The sequence below is a fragment of the Megalopta genalis genome, chromosome 7, assembly GCF_051020955.1.
Source record: "Megalopta genalis isolate 19385.01 chromosome 7, iyMegGena1_principal, whole genome shotgun sequence".
In the NCBI taxonomy this organism is placed as follows: domain Eukaryota; kingdom Metazoa; phylum Arthropoda; class Insecta; order Hymenoptera; family Halictidae; genus Megalopta; species Megalopta genalis.
Genome location: NC_135019.1, coordinates 5688333 through 5705413, shown reverse-complemented (window position 1 = coordinate 5705413; position 17081 = coordinate 5688333). Strand labels below are relative to the sequence as shown.

Here is a 17081-nt window from a genome sequence, read left to right as displayed (position 1 = left end):
TGCAAGGCTCGAATAATCGTATTTTCTACTCCCAATCTGTCCATTTTTGTGCGCGATCTGAGCGTCAGTAAGGGAGACATTACTGTACGTATCATTCTTCGGGCAACATCGGTGTCCCCGAAAAAGTACGGCGTTCGTCACCCAAGAGAGAACCAACACAGGCTATTCATATTCCATATTCTGGTATACTTCTCGCGCCGATACTCTGCACACAAACGAAATTATTCACCCTCGTTAATACACGCGTCTTTTTGAACTTTGGAAATTTGCATGCATCGTAAATGCATGAAGATCCCGCGTCCCTCTCGATCTGGTTATTACACGCATTCGTTCGCAGTTGAATATTTCGCCACGCGTTCGAGTGAAAACAGACGAGAAGACGAGCATTCGCGTGACGTCAAATATTTACATTGCAGCGCGATTTTCGAAGGTCTGATTCTGAATCAGTTCGAAAAGTATAGACGCGGTGATTTCAGTGGAGATAATCAGAATAAAAAAGCCGAGGCGGAAGGTCAATGAAGATTAACGATGAACACGTATCCTCGTTCATCTGAAAACACGCCGCGCTCTATGGAAACCAACTTCATTTTTCTACTTGAAGGTATTCATGCGATCGACGTGATTCATCGTGACGTGGTAAAAATATTTGTTGGACATTTTTACGCATAGCAGACATTTTTACCGATCCTCGCGAATTATTGCGCGTTCGCCCAAGCGATCGTTGAACGCCCTATTCGATTAGGAAATACGTTGATCGTTTCGTTCGTTCGTAACAGGCTGCAGAGCTACGTGCGAATTGCTAGTTTTATATTAAAAAAGAAAAAAGAGAAAAACAGTATGACCAAGGACCCGCAGTCCGGTGATTAATCATTATGCAAACACTGCTCGGTCATGCTTGATTTGAACACGCACTGACGCTCGCCACGATATTAGGTCACCTTTTAAAACGGGACGACTTCTCAAAAATTCCGAAGAAATTTTAGCTAAAATTGTTATTTCTTAGACTCGCAAAAAATATTGGAAAATTATGTCTTTTCGCTTCATCGATCGATTAACTCGTGAAAATTACAGTTTCACTGGGACCCGTCAAATGCGTGGTTTTTCGTTTTAGGCCCGGATAAAAATCATAATTTTTCTTTAAACGTTTAATAAACCAGTCTCTCTAACACATAAGAGAAATGCAAGTCATTCGTTCCGATTTTGAAAAAGTCACTCCCGCTTTAATCAGTCGGCAGTTACGACTTCTTTGAAAAGAACGTACATAAAATGTGTCGCTAAAAATAAGCGATGACGAGTATGCTACGTAACCGTGGCATTATTTATATTTTTTTATTTTTTCGTTTTTATTTCGTCTTGGTCTCCGAGCATAGAAAACAACGTCTTTACGAATATATTTCAGTTTCCGCTGAAATTGCTATTTGAATGGCAAATTTTTACGGATTCCGAGCGTATTCGCGATGGCACAAGATGTTGCAATTTCTTCGCGACGGGTGTACTCGACGAGATCAGCTGGCTGGTTGAAAGGCGTTCGATTATATCAGCGAGAACTGTTCCAAAATCGCAGAATATACGTTGCTCTGAGGGGTGGGTGGTAAAGCAATACGTGTGGAATATGCGAGGGTGAAATTAAAGAGACGAAGCAGGAGTATAGAGAAGCGAGAAAAGAGAGAGAAGGAAAGAAAGCGAGAGAAAGAGTGAACAGGAGTATTTAAGTGTTAGTTGTAAGATTTAGATGTAAATGATCATTTTAATTTAATTTTAATTTTTAAATTAATTTCAATTTTAATCTTTAATTTAATTTCAATTTTTAATTTAACTTCAATTTTTAATTTATTTTCAATTTTAATTTCAAATTCAATTTCAAATTCAATTTCAATTTTAATTTAATTTCAATTTAATTTAAGTTTAATTTCAATTTAATTTGAGTTTAATTTCAATTTAATTTGAGTTTAATTTCAATTTAATTTGAGTTTAATTTCAATTTTAATTTAATTGCAATTTCAATTTAATTTCAATTTTAATTTCCATTTAATTTCAATTTAATTTCAATTTAATTTCAATTTAATTTCAATTTTAATTATATTTCAATTTCAATTTAATTTCAATTTAATTTCAATTTAATTTCAATTTAATTTCAATTTTAATTTAATTTCAATTTCAATTTATTTTCAATTTTAATTTCAATTTTAATTTCAATTTCAGTTTTAATTTTAAGCATTAATTGTAAGGAACGGATGTAATATGAAACCCATGAAGGATCATTAATACATACTATTACGTTCCTCTGTTTTTAGATGCTGAACCGGAGGAGATCGTAGGAAAGGTACCAGTGAATTCGCACAGTTCGACTACAGCGGCGAGTTCGGCCGATGCGGATTCCGAATTCACGCCTATACCTTTGCACACGGAGGAGCCCAAGCCTCCGGAGAATCAGCCGGTGAAGCAGAGCTACTTCACCTCGATACTTTCGTCGCTACCAAATTTGTCGTTATCGTCGATCACCGGGGACACTCCGGGGTCTCAAGCAAGCCAAAGTTTCGAGACCAATCCGCAAGATCGAAATCCTCATTTGCCACCGTTCGATCACCGTGATCCGTTGACGGACACCACGCCACCCCCTGTCCCTAATTTCTACGAACCCCGTTCCACAAATTTCGCGAGATCCGGCGACGTTTATCCTGGAAGCAGTTCCAGTTTACCGGCACCGCCGCAACCGCCTACTGCTCCGCCTACTATTCCTACGTCGGGCGACGGTGAGTCTTTTTATTTCTTAGATCGCTTTGCAAGATCGTTGCAGATTTATAGAAGCGCCGAGTAATTTACCAGCTTTTGGAAAAATAATTACAGTAAAATTTGCTTAATTCGCGCTCAGATTGTGCATAAAAATGGACGATTTGGAAAGAGGAAATGCGATTATTCCCAAATAATAATTCCATCTGACCGTCAATTATTAGGGAAATTTATTATTACTAAATTATAAATCCCTAATAAATTAAATTATTAGGGAAAATTTATTATTATTAATTTATAGTCGCGCGATTTTAATTGCACGATCTGCAGGAATAAGATCGTTCGCATTTAATTCGATTTCAGCTCAGTTCGGACGAACTTTCAGGCTCCTAAAAGTTGCTGTGAAACGCAATTTCCAAATTAAGCGGATTCGACTCGACCGACAATTAATAAACGCTCGCGATTCCGCACGATGCGTGAACATCGGTGAATTTCGTTGAACGTAACGTCACAGCTATATAATACAGGGTGTCCCGAAAATGGGAGGTTCCTGAGGTCATATGAAGCAACTTTTTCCTTTGCGAAAATTTTCTCCGAGGCTTCGTTTACGAGTTATTAACGAAAAACACTGACCAATAAGAGGCGAGCTCGACTGGCGCGCGACGGCACAGCTAACGAGTGCACGGAGCCCAGTTCGCCTCATTGGCTCGGCCGTCTCGCGCCAAATGATCTCGCCTCTGATTGGTCACTGTTTTTCGTTAATAACTCGTAAACGAAGCCGCGGATTGCATTTTCGCTAAGGAAAAAGTTGCTTTAAATGACCCCAGGAATCTCCTACTTTCGGATTGCGAGACATTTTCGGGACACCCTGTATATCAACGTATTACGTAAAGAACGCGTCGCGGACACTTTAGAACGGAAAAGTTCCCGCGTTTTCACTTTATCGGAAGTCGTTATGTTGTTTCAACGAAACCTTGTCTCTATTTAACGAATAATTAAGAAATTACACGACGGACAAATAGTGCACAGCGTTGTTAGAACGCTGTCCCGTGGAAAGTACAAAGAGAATTCGCTCGATACCCATTGTTTGGCCGGCCGTCAGTCATGCTGGGATATAAAGCTAAAATGGTGTAAGGACGCAGGAGTGGCCGACAGTGACACGTAAATAACTTGCGTAATTGGTTAACTCTATACACCTCGTTTGCGGCTTTATTAATAGCCTTTTTCGCGCCTAAACGTGCACGGCTGTTGTACACCGAGCGAGCTTGAACTTACGTTTCGAGAACTCTTTGTTGCAACGCGAGTTCGTCGATTAATTGAAAGTTGATTCTCGGCGAATTGTTTGTCGAATGGAAATTAGCTACGCTTCGCGACGTAAGATACACCGTGAGATAATCGACGGTCTCGCGACAATAGAAGAATAGAATCTCATTTCAAGAAGGAAATGGGTAACGTTCGTATTTAATGCGTTCCGTTTGCAATATTCATTGGCAATCTGATCGTATTGTTTAATAGGGGGTTAAAAGGTCGAGCGATCATTTTACTGCCATAGTTCAACGGACACAACAATATTTAAAAATTGTTATTAACATAATATTATTAATACAGTATTATGTATATAATATTAGTAATATAATATTATTAATATAGTATTAGTAATATAATATAATTAATACAATATTAGTAATATAGTATTATTAATATAATATTATTAATATAATATTAGTAATGTAGTATTATAAATATAATATTAGTAATATAGTATTAGTAATATAATATTAGTAATATAGTATTATTAATATAATGTTATTAATATAGTATTATTAATATAGTATTATTAAAAAATATAATATTAGTAATATAGTATTAGTAATATAATATTATTAATATAGTATTATTAATATAATATTAGTAACATAATAAAAGTTATTATCAAAATTTAAATTATTAATAAATTATTCAATTATCAATTGTCACGCACAATAAAAAATTCGTCGCTACAAAAAATTCTCCTGGTAGACTCCTTGCAGCCTGCTCGACTTCCCGGCAGATCAGGCGGCTAGGTCACGTTGGGATAAAATTGCAGGGAATAATGCGCCGTTATTCTTTCTGTTAGGCCCGATTTCGTACCGACTTGGCAACCAGAGGCGCCTGAAATACGCGCCGCCGCCCGAATTGACGTCGAGCACGTCGAAACAATATTCAGCCCCAGCGGTGCAGCCAGTGTTCACCCCGCAGTCCGTCGCGCCACTGAGCATCTTCAACCCGAACGAGCCGATAGCAGCACCGGTGCAGGCCTACCAGCCGGTCGAAGCTCTAGCGGCGACGAACTCTCCCTCGATCGAACGATCAACCCCCGAGCAGCTGTCCCAAGCCAACTCGTTGCAAGAGTCCTTCCGGTCGAGTCCGGTCGCATCCGCGGTCTCCTACAGCTCGACCGGGACCCCGCGAAGTGCCACACCCCAGAGTCCGAACTCCGGCTACGAGAGTGTGCCTTTAAGGACAGCAGTTCCCCAATCGTTGTCCCGACCGATTCCTCACACGGTCCCGGAGACCGTCACCCCGCAGAACACGCCTGTGAACTTCTCTTTCCCCGTGTTCGAGACTTACCCCATTCAGCCGGACTTTCTGACGCCGACCAGCACCGAGAAGGACGCCGCGAGGAGCGGCCCGAGTCAGGCGGACGACGCACATGTCGCGAGGAGCAACGCGCCCACACCTGGAGCGAAGCCGGCGGTAACGTTCGCCCCGAGCTCTGCGATCCAGATTTCGGAGAAATTGGAGCACTTGCTGCAAGAGCGAAAAGAAGAGTCCTCGAAGTTAGCCACCGAGGAGTTAGAGAAGACTGCTGCGGAAGGCGCGTTGGAAGCTTTCGAAGCTGTGGGACCGCGCGAGGTTGGAGAACAGAGCTGTTCGCCGAAGGCCGAACCTGCTTTCCCACCCCCGCGAGAAAGTCCCGCGTGTCCTGAACAGCAACTCGTGGACTTAAAGCCGGAGGCTGCTCAGAGCCATGCTGCGCCGTCGAACGTGCCATCTTTCCCACAGTTCCAGCAGCAGGCTTTCCCGCTGACCTCTAGCTTCCTTCCAGAGCCGGCTCAACAGAGGTCGAGCCTGAATTATCCGCTGGAGACCTCGAGCTCCAGCGCCTTCGCCGAGTCTCAAAGATCGGTCCAACCAGCGAGCTCGTTCTTCGAGTCGCAGGACCTCGGACAGTTCCCGCCTCCGCCGTTCAACGAAAGCAACGCCGATCCGCAGCTAGCGATCGGCTCGAGGAACGACCCGCAGCAATCATCGTCGTCCACTGGTCTCTACTCTTACTTCGACAATCCGACGGTCGCCTCTTCTCAAGCGTTCTGGAGCACCGGTCCAGCTTCTAATGCCGGGACTGCCGGCGCGACAGGTAGCACTCAGCTTGCCCCACCGCCGCAGCTCTACAATCCTCTGCAATTTCAAAGCGAACTGCACAAACCACCGGCACCGAGATTCCAGCCGTACGTGTCTCCTTTCGTGCAGTCGTCGCAGCTGCCAGTGAACCAGGCTCAACATTACTTCGGGAGCGCGCTTGGTCCGCCGCAAACGTACGACGCGGCGGCCGAAAACGACACCATATTCCCGCCCATGCCACCTGGGATAACGAATGTGCCCGAACCGACGGGTACCGCCACTCTGAGTCCAGTTCAAATGTCAATTAATCCGCACGGACACCGCACCACGCCGGACAGCATCGCGCCCGATTCGCAAATCCTGGTGAGACGCCGGACGCCGTTGCGTTGCTTCGTTGGATGATTGAGGAACGTGTCGTCGCGTTCGCGAGATTCCTGAGATTCCTAGAAAGTGGCTGTCGTGGTTCTGTTTTTTTTTAGTTTTACCAGTCAGGAATCTGTTAGTCAACGGACGAAACGTTTCTGTAATTTGAATTTCATGAAATTGGAAATGAGAATTGGAGATGGCATAACGATCTGTAGTATAGCGACGAGAGGCTAACTGCTTTTATTCGTAGAGTGAAATGATCCTTTCGATGACTTGGAAAGATTTTAATATGTAGTTTTGTAATAATCTTTGTCATAACTTGTAATTACTTAGATAAATGTGATGCGAAGTGAAGTGATTTTTCTATTGATTTAGAAGGACATAGATATTTGGAATTACAGTAACGTTAACGTTAACGTTAACGTTTTTGTAATTTGAATTTCATGAAATTGGAAATGAGAACTGGAGGTGGCATAACGATATGTAGTCTAGCGATGAGATGCTAACTGCTTCTATTCGTAGAGTGAAATGATCCTTTCGATGACTTGGAAAGATTTTAATGTGTAGTTTTGTAATAATCTTTGACATAACTTGTAATTACTTGGATAAATTCGATGCGTAGTGAAGTGATTTTTCTATTGACTCAGAAGGACATAGATATTTGGAATTACAGTAACGTTAACGTTAACGTTTTTGTAATTTGAATTTCATGAAATTGGAAATGAGAACTGGAGGTGGCATAACGATCTGTAGTATAGCGATGAGATGCTAACTGCTTTTATTCGTAGAGTGAAATGATCCTTTCGATGACTTGGAAAGATTTTAATACGTAGCCTTGTAATAATCTTTGACATAACTTGTAATTACTTACATAAATTCGATACGCAGTGAAGTGATTTCTCTATTGACTCAGAAGGACATAGATATTTGGAATTACAGTAATGTCTCTCTAATTGACGCTCAGACTCTGCTCAAAATTGGACAATTTGGGAAGAGGAGATACGATTATTCGAGCCTTGCAGCTCGTTTTTATAGTTGTTGATAATTCGTAACTATAAAAGGAGGCGCAAGACTCAAATTAATCGTATCTCCTCTTCCCAAATTGTCCAGTTTTCTGGACAATCTGAGCGCCAATTAGAGAGACACTACTGTAATTTGAACGTTCTGTTTTAAAGGAGGATATAATCTCACTCTATTTAGTCTCACTGTCGAGAGGTTTAGATTGAAATATACCAATTATTTTTGAAAATGTACTGACCACTCTTTAATTAAGATAAGATAAATTACTACCAAATCGTTTAAAGTCACACACACACTGCTGTTACTTGTCAGTAGATTACAAGGTTTCACGGAAACTGCCTCTCCTCAAAGTGTATTTTGTGAAAATAGTCGACTAACAGGTTTCCAGAGGAAACAATAAAAGTGCACGAATTGCACAACGATCGCCACACTATTTACCAGTGTTAGCGAAAGCGTAAGTAGCGAGAAACTACTCGAACGAAAGGATCAGTAAGTTTGATCATTCTCGACGGTATATTTCTGATCGTTGAATTTCAATATCGAAGATACGAAACGTCGAGTAGAATTAACACGTTGAATGCCACGCCGGTTTTACAGAAATTGTCCGCGACGCCACGATGAATTTTCTTTTATGTGATATATATAATGTTAATATATTAGGTCTACCGGAAAGTTCTGTCCGTTTTTGAATTGAAATATAACACAATTTTCATACATTTAATAATATTCATTGTAGAATATACTTTCCATCGTTACTTATGACTTCTTGCCAGCGTGATGGCAACTTGTAAATACCATTTTTAAAAAATGATTCATTTTTAGAGGCGAAGAACTCAACTAGTGCTCGGTCGACATCAGCTTCAGTTTTGAATTTTTTTTCCTGTAAAAAGTTTTGCAAAGAGAGAAACAGGTGATAATCGTAGGGTGCTAGGTCTGGGGAGTATGGTGGATGCGACAGAATTTCCCAGCCTAGCTCTGCGATTTTCCGACGAGTCGCCGAAGCAGCATGTGGTCTGGCATTATCATCGGTAGCCATGTTTTCACGACCGCGTCTCACTTAATAATGACATGAGACATCTTTGTTTCAGTTTATTTAGGAGAGTACATGTGCGTAAATGCACGATAAAGAGAGATAGTCATATATGTCTCAAATCAACGTGTGCATATGGATTGAAACTTGAAGTGACACTATCGGACAGAACTTTCCGGTAGACCTAATATTATCTGCAATAGATAAGTTACAGTGTATAACTATGTTTGACATGTTAATTGCGACGGGGGTCACTGTTCGAATTGACGATGGTAATAATACAAAATTTTAGATATTGACATTTGTTTTAAATTATATATAACATGTCAAACACTGTATACTTTATATACACTGTATAATTTAAAACAAATTTGTATTATTACCATCGTCAATTCGAACAGTGATATATATATATATCAATTTCTATCAATTTGGGCGCCCCGGTCACCGGTGGCCCCAATGGCGTCACCGCCAAGTTAAGTGCCGGTCACCGGTGACCCCCCCGTGGCATTCAACGTGTTAATCGATCGAGTAGTATTGTTAAGACGCGTGCAATATTCCCGAGACGCGACGACTAACGAATATAACCGTTGTTTCATAATGAATTTCAGTCGGTGGATCCCTCAGAGAAACGCATGCAGTACAGAGCGGTGTATCATCATTGGTTCTATCGCAAAGAGGTGGAACACAAAGTGTTATGGCTTCCGTTTTCCATGCAAGATAGCTTGCGCTTGGAAGAGGTTCATAATTCCAGCGAAATTACCCCCGAGATTACGATCGCTACCGATGGCGGTCGTTACGATGTCGACATTTTACGACGCCAGCGATCTCCCGTTTATTGGACCGGGGCATCGACGGAAGTGCGACGGTGCTCTTGGTTCTACAAAGGTAGCAACGAGTCGGTCTACACCCCCTACGAGGAGAGCATCGCAGCGAAATTAGAAGAGGAGTACAAGGTGGCCTGTATGACCAATAGATGGAATCGCAGGATCGATCTGAACAATGGGGAATACATCATTTTCCATGGAGCCACGGTCCAATTGCATTACACGACATCCTCGCCGGAGGCGTCGGGGACCTGGGGCAATACCACGGTAAGTTTTCTACGAGCGACTCTCGTTTGACGAATGCTAGGTCGCTTTGACCCAACTGAGGATTTTATTTATTTTAATAGAAAATGTCTCCATTAATTTACTGTCTACAGTAGAGAGTAAATACGTAGACATATTGATTTCTGTTCCTAATCATTTTAGTGGCTTGATGATAATGCAAAATTCTTTATAACATTTCTATTTCTATTAAAATAAATAAAATATAGAGAAATATTATAAAGATATATATATATATATATATCTTTATAATATTATATATATATATATATATATATAATAGATTTATAATATTATATAGATATTATAAAGATATATATATATATATATAGAGAGAGAGAGAAGTATTATAAAGATATATATATCTTTATAATATCTCTCTTGTCATGTATCTCATGTACCCACTTTGAAAATTGGAATCTGAAGCAAAGATTGTCAAAGTGAAATAGTTTTTGAAATGTCTGTGATGAAATTCTTAAGAATATAAGGATTTGATTATTTAAATTGTTTCAAAAACTTTCTGGTTTCGCATGAAAAGATACATAATCTAGTGCTTATTATAATAAGCGATGGTACTTACCGAGTGGATTTTTATTACATTTGATATTCTTAGTGCATCGATAGATAGAAATAAATTTTGTTCTATAATCATCAATATTTTGAATAGTTTTTAATCGATTTCACGAAAGACCGCTTAAGTGTTCGAAGACTATTCCTAAAATCGAATCAGCTATTGCTTACCTTAAACAGTCTAATAATTGCATCGTTGGTTCAAAGAACCCTGCATTCGTTTCAGATCATTCGAGGGTTAACAAGTTCTACGAAACATTTATCGCGAACGTGTTTTGTACGCTAACGGAGCAGATTTAATAACAACGATGTCGTCATTATTCATTTTCTTTCTACAATTTCCATAAAAACGAAGACGAGTTATTATTATTATTTCCGTGGAAGAATTTTACATCGGCTTCGTTATTTCCAATGGAAGAATTCTTTGGAAACCAGGAAGCACGAACTATGCAGAAAATTATCGCGCGACGCGGTAATTACGGTGGAAAAGTGTCGTGCGAAAAACACGACTGCATTTCCGCGAGTTGGATTTTTCTGAAAGTTCGCAAAACAATACGCGGCGGTTTCGCAACTATTTGTATTTTGCTTTTGCGATGATCGTCGTCGCGCTGCCAACGTCAATCCGTAATTATTGTCATTACGCAATGCGCGCGTTATGCGAGTTCTTTTCATAGAGGAAAGCGAGAATTGAATGTCGAAGAATTGTATAATCGTCAAGTTCATCGTAACGCGGCAAGAAGAGATCTGTGTAGAAACAGTCGATTAGAGGTTTTATCTATTCTTATATGCCGTATATTTAAATGACGTTCTTTCAGGAAACTTTCGCGCGTAACGAATATGATAATGACGAGCGTAGAATAATTTAATTTTTATAATTTAATCGACACGATTAGCTAAGAACTCATGGTAATAGCCTCGGTGAAAAGTATTTTTGGGCGGTGGTGCATTGTTTCTGGCAAATAATGCACGCATGACTCTATCGGAAATGTTCCGTCGTAATTTGTACAGGAGGACAGTGCATATTTACAGGGTGCTGCCAGTAGGCCACGGACAATAAAAAGGGGCCTCGACGAATTCCACATCGAAGACGGCGAGCCTGAGAAAGTGGATCATCTCCTGTTCCTTGTTCATGGCATTGGAAGCGTGTGCGATTTGAAGTTCCGAAGCGTCGAAGAAGTCGGTAGGTGTTTCAATTATATTACACAGTGCTGTCAAAAAGTGTTCAAATTCTGCAATTTTCTACCAGTCATGTGCAAATATTATAGCACAGCACTTTCCACCCAATTATATTAATTTATCACAAAATTAGCGTTTTAGTAAAACAAAATATGAAACATAAAATCCTCTAAATCCTCATATTTCAATTGAGTTCATAATTTCAATTAATTTCATAGTTCAATTATTTTCCTATAATAATATATTATAATATCCTATAATATTATAATATATAATATATATAATATTATAATAATAATATATATAATAATAATAGTATATATAATATTATATAATATTATAATATTTTATATATATTAATTTATATATAAAATAAAATAAATATTATAATATATTACATATTATAATATTGTAGGAAAATAATAATATATTATTATAGGATATTATAATATAATAATAATAATAATAATATAATATAATAATATATATAATATAATATAATAATAATAATAACAATTATAATAAAATTTAATATATATTTGTATATATTATATACAAACGTAATCCATCCAGTCCTCGTTAATATGTACTGACACAATGCTTCTTGTATGTTTGCAGTTGACGAGTTCCGAAGCATAGCGCTGCAGTTGGTTCAGTCGCATTACCGTACAGCCAGCGAGCAAAGAGTGTTGAACAGGATAGAACTTTTGCCGGTCTCCTGGCATACAACTCTCCATTCCGAAGACACCGGGATCGACAAGAAGTTACAAGCCATCACGCTGCCGAGTATACCTAAGCTACGATTCTTCACCAACGACACGCTGCTCGACATACTTTTCTACACCAGCCCCGTCTATTGCCAGACCATAATGCATACAGTCGGCAACGAGATCAACAGGCTGTTCACACTGTTCAAAGACAGGAATCCGGACTTCGACGGCGGAATTTATTTAGGCGGCCACTCGCTGGGTAGCTTGATTCTGTTCGATCTTCTGTGCCATCAGAAGCCATTGTCCGAGGAGAAATCGAGCGCCGATGACAACGAAACGACCGAAGAAAAAGTATGTTTGCTCGCTTCTTTCGTTATGGAAATGTATTCTTTTTCATGACAGCCAGAAGACTAGGATTATTAATGGGCCTGTGCATTTGATGTATTTGTGAGGAGAATGAGTATGTGTTTAAAAAAGAACTTAAGTGATATTTTACATAATTTAAATAAAATTAATTTAAAGAATTTAAAAAGAACTTAAGTAATATTTTATATAATTACCGTGAACAATTTTTATTAGCTATTTCATTAGGGCCGAAATAAAATAAAAGGCCTATTAAAGTGTGTTTAATTTATTGTCATTAGAGAGAGACTGTAGAATTTTATAGAAATTCAATGAACGGAAACATTTGATTATACATTTATAGACATTCTTTTATACCGAATGTTGGAAAATATTAAATGTTAGAAATGCATCGAATCCACAGTCTAATTGCTGCGCTCGGTTTCAGATCATCGAGACCAGGAACATATATGTATGTTTGCTGTTGTTTCTCTTACAGAACGAAGAAGACAACGACAACAGGCGATTAAGCTCGAAACGAGTCATAAGGAGACGCCGTAGTAAAAAAATAAGTTACGTGATGGGTGCTGCTGGGACCGGTCAGCCTTATATACATTATCCGCAATTGAATTTTCAACCACGTGCCTTCTTCGCTCTCGGTAGTCCGATCGGAATGTTCGTGACAGTTCGGGGCATTGACATGCTTGGTGAAGACTTTGTCTTACCGACGTGCCCGGCGTTCTTCAACATATTCCACCCATTCGATCCCGTTGCGTACAGAGTCGAGGCACTGATCAATCTGGAGGCCAGCAAGTATCGGCCAATGTTGATTCCTCATCACAAAGGCCGAAAACGAATGCATTTAGGTAAATATCGCAACACTTTAACCTTTTAGGTACGGCTGAATTCTGCGCGAGGCTATTTCTCTGGACGGCAGAGTCTGATGTGTACTGTACAGAGTCTGATACTGTATATACAGGGTGTCCCAAAAATATCTCGCAATCCGAAAGTGGCGGGTTCCTCAGGCCATTCGAAGCAACTTTTTCCTTTACAAAAATGTTCTCCGAGGCACCGTTAACGAGTTATTAACGAAAAACAGTGACCAATGAGAGGCGAGCTCGGCTGGCGCGAGGCGATCGAGCCAATGAGCGGAACTGGGCTTCGCGCGCTGGTTGACTGGGCCGCCTCGCGTCAGCCGTACTCGATTCTTATTGGTCACTGTTTTTCGTTAATAACTCGTTATTCGGAGAACATTTTTGTAAAGGAAGAAGTTGCTTCAAATGATCCGAGGAACCCGCCATTTCCGGATTGCGAGACATTTTTGGGACACCCTGTAGACTGTTGTAAATCGATGCGAAGACAAAAGAAGTGTGAAACAATGCATACATGCATGCGTCGTCCAGAGAGATGACATCCGCGAAAGCCGCTATAGTGGCGTATCGTTCTGAAAGATGACATCCGCGAAAGCCACTATAGTGGCGCGTCGTGTCTAAAAGGTTAGGAGAAGATAAAGACGTTTGAATTCTTAGATGTTGATGCAACTATTTTGCCATCGCATTGCAGAAGTTAGAGAAATAATGGCCCGCGTCGGAGCGGATTTGAAGCAGAAGCTGCTCGCCTCCGTGTGGAACACGTGGAACTCCGTTTACAGCCTGGCAGGATTTAACAGACCAGATAATAGCGCTCTCGAGAAAGAAATTGATAAGGTGGTGGAGGAACAATTACAGGATACACCGACTGTGTCAGACCATCAATCCACCGATGATGGTGGTGCTGACTTTAAAGTAGGTCAGTTGAATGGTGGACGAAGAATAGACTACGTCCTCCAAGAAGCACCGCTAGAAAGTATCAATGAGTACATCTTTGCTGTGGGGAGCCACGTCTGCTACTGGTTAGTACAATTATTAGAATTTTATTGAGCGTAGTTAGGCCTTCGAGTGGCTTGAGAGTTGCTTGGGATTAATTTGTTACATTTAAACATTTTTATTTTTGTTTAGGGAATCTGAGGACACCATGCTGATGATTCTAAAGGAGATATATGGCTCCCAGGGCATTCAGACAGATGCTCAGCTGCCTCAGCACACGATTCCGATGGAACGAGCCACCCCGTCGCCATCTTTGGCCCCGTCGTCACCCACGTTTAGTAAAAATAGCGTAACCTCACCTGTACCTGGCATAGGAATAGATCCTACTGCACCAGCATCGAGCAAACTCGTCGGTCCACCTCCGATGTGTGGATTTGTTAAGAAGTCATGATTAAAAAAGAACTGTTTGGACGTTGAAGAGTTCAGGTAAAATTCAAGGTGACGCGACGGTGTGTAACGAATTGCGAGTGATCGGGTTGGTGCAGGCGTTGTACCTGACACGGATATGCGAAGCATGAACTGTAAGGATAGTGGAATCAAAGTTTTTCATTCGTAAGTTACGATAGAATATTTTATTAGTATATTGATCGGGTTGTTCCATAAGTTCCAGCTGTTTATTGCTCTGCTATTTCAATTAATAATTGTGATACAATTGTTCGCTCGATGTTTTCGACATAGACATTATGTGCAGTCACTATAAAATCGTTGAGAGTTTTCGTTATCATATTTCTGAATGTTCCAATTGATTGGAGGATATTTTTCTAAGAATATTTTGTTGCGCAAATATGCCATCTTTAGACTGAACTCTGTCATCTATACCTAGTCACATCAGTCGATCATCGTCTTGTGCTTACTTAACACACTGTGAATAGTAGAAACTTATTCTTGACGTGAATTTATGGGACGACCAATTTACCACGTTATCGTTCCACGATAATGGATTGTTTCTTTTTTTACGTGCTTTGAGAGACGAACAGTTAACTCTTGGATAACTTGGATCAACTTTGACCCATCGTTTCCGAATGTTTCATTGAGTGGCAGAACTTCTGGCTGTGTTCTGAGTCAGTTCGTGCTAGGTGCAATAAACGAGGATTTTAAGAAACCACCTTAAAAAATATTTCTAAACGATAGCGTTGAACGAACATCCCAAATAGATCTAGATAGATTTAAATAGATCTGCTGGCTGTACTGTTGTTATTAACGTCCGGTGTTCAAGAGTTAATTAATTGTCGTCTCGGGAATCGGCCTACACGAGGTATCCGAAGCACAAATTCCGCAATAATGCATCAAAGAAAGCTAGAAGAGTAATGTAACGTTATCGAATTCGATCATGGATTTTATCGATCGACTTCTCATATTTGCGATTCGCAGTTTTTGGCATAGTAGAAAATATTTATAGCACTCACCGAATGAAAAAAAAAGAACGAATACACGCAAAGTCAGACTTACTATTATGGGATAAAGATTATGAAGACTATTCATATTGTTTATTGTAAATATATATAATATATGAATGAATATATATGAAATGATATATATATATATAATTTTTTTCAGAATTATCTTGCATTGAGAATGGGAATTTAAGTGTAACTTTTCGGAAGTGCAAAGATTTTAATAAAAACACGTTATTCTTATAATCAAGAGTTTACAGAAGCCCTTAATGTCATTCCTATTACACTTTTAGTTTCATTAGCTTTTTTTGTATGCTGTACGAACTGTGCTTAGAAATTCTACGATATTTTATCGGAATAATTTTCGAACGAGTTCTCACTTTTTAATCGATAGAACTTAATTAGAATAAAATTTAATGCAGAACCATGGAGTTCAATTTTTTTTATTTATGGAAGGTGCGTTTATGTTGTTTAAAAAAAAAACGGGTTTTTATTTCGATATACCTTGTTAATATGATAATAAAATTGATAATAAATTTTGATAATAAAATTTTAGAACCACGGTTGTAGAATAATGCACGCGAATGGCGCGGTAAACGGTGTGAATGAGATATTATGAATGACAGGAGCATATTTTTGCTAGCAATTGATTATTATATTGCTACCGAAAACAATGCGACCATGATGTTTACATCAGACGAGTTGAACAATCGTTACTTATTAACTCAATTTATAAAATATTTATAAAATATTTACAAAATATTTATAAATAACTGCAAAAGTGACTACGAAATCAACGCCTACGCAAAATTCGATCTACATATTACAATACAAATGTTCTTCCGACTTTTTTCCTCTCGTAAAGCTTTCTATTAATTTCTAACGTTTCATAATTCTGATAAAATTAATTTCCATGTTTCAACATTCGCCGCGAATTCACGCGAATCACACGCGAGTCCTATTTCTTTTCCAATTTTCTAATGAACTATTTACACCACGTTTCAATAAATACATTTACATCCGAGCTTTGAAACACGCATTTTCCAGATCTCGGCAACTCACGGCAAAATACACGTCGACTTAATTGTTCTCTGCCAGGCAAATCCCGCGAATAAATGCTGCAAGTTCTCTTCACAGTCGGTTACGAAGCAGCAGAGCGCAACACGCCAGCCCTGACAGTACAAAAATCGCGTGTCTAATGTCAAGTGTGGCGATATCTTTTTCCCGAACGGCGTTCCGAACGGATCATCGAATGGCGTCGGCTTATCGTGGCCGTAGTTTTTAGTTAGCCGGCATAAAAAAGAATGGTTCGGCACATGCATGGGTATCACGGAACGCTAATTAATTGCGGTGCACGTCCATAGGGTCGCCCCGGCTGGGGGACG

At 39.5% G+C, this 17081-nt stretch overlaps 1 protein-coding gene across 5 annotated transcripts in view; it reads left to right on the top strand.

Moving 5' to 3' along the window:
* Positions 1 to 15942, top strand: part of LOC117229259 (uncharacterized) — a 36978-nt gene extending 21036 nt beyond the window's left edge. For 2 of the 5 annotated variants that reach the window (XM_033485637.2, XM_033485641.2), the window contains exons 2-9: positions 2295 to 2753; positions 4847 to 6477; positions 9142 to 9624; positions 11218 to 11389; positions 12004 to 12446; positions 12937 to 13303; positions 14001 to 14328; positions 14435 to 15942. In XM_033485637.2, coding sequence (XP_033341528.2) covers positions 2295 to 2753; positions 4847 to 6477; positions 9142 to 9624; positions 11218 to 11389; positions 12004 to 12446; positions 12937 to 13303; positions 14001 to 14328; positions 14435 to 14693 — 4142 coding nt within the window. In that variant the 3' untranslated portion in view covers positions 14694 to 15942. Of the gene's footprint in view, positions 1 to 446; positions 602 to 1442; positions 1585 to 2294; positions 2754 to 4846; positions 6478 to 9141; positions 9625 to 11217; positions 11390 to 12003; positions 12447 to 12936; positions 13304 to 14000; positions 14329 to 14434 lie in introns of those variants that run through there. The other 3 variants (XM_033485640.2, XM_033485638.2, XM_033485639.2) reach the window with 3 other exon arrangements.
* Positions 15943 to 17081: the final 1139 nt, after the last annotated feature.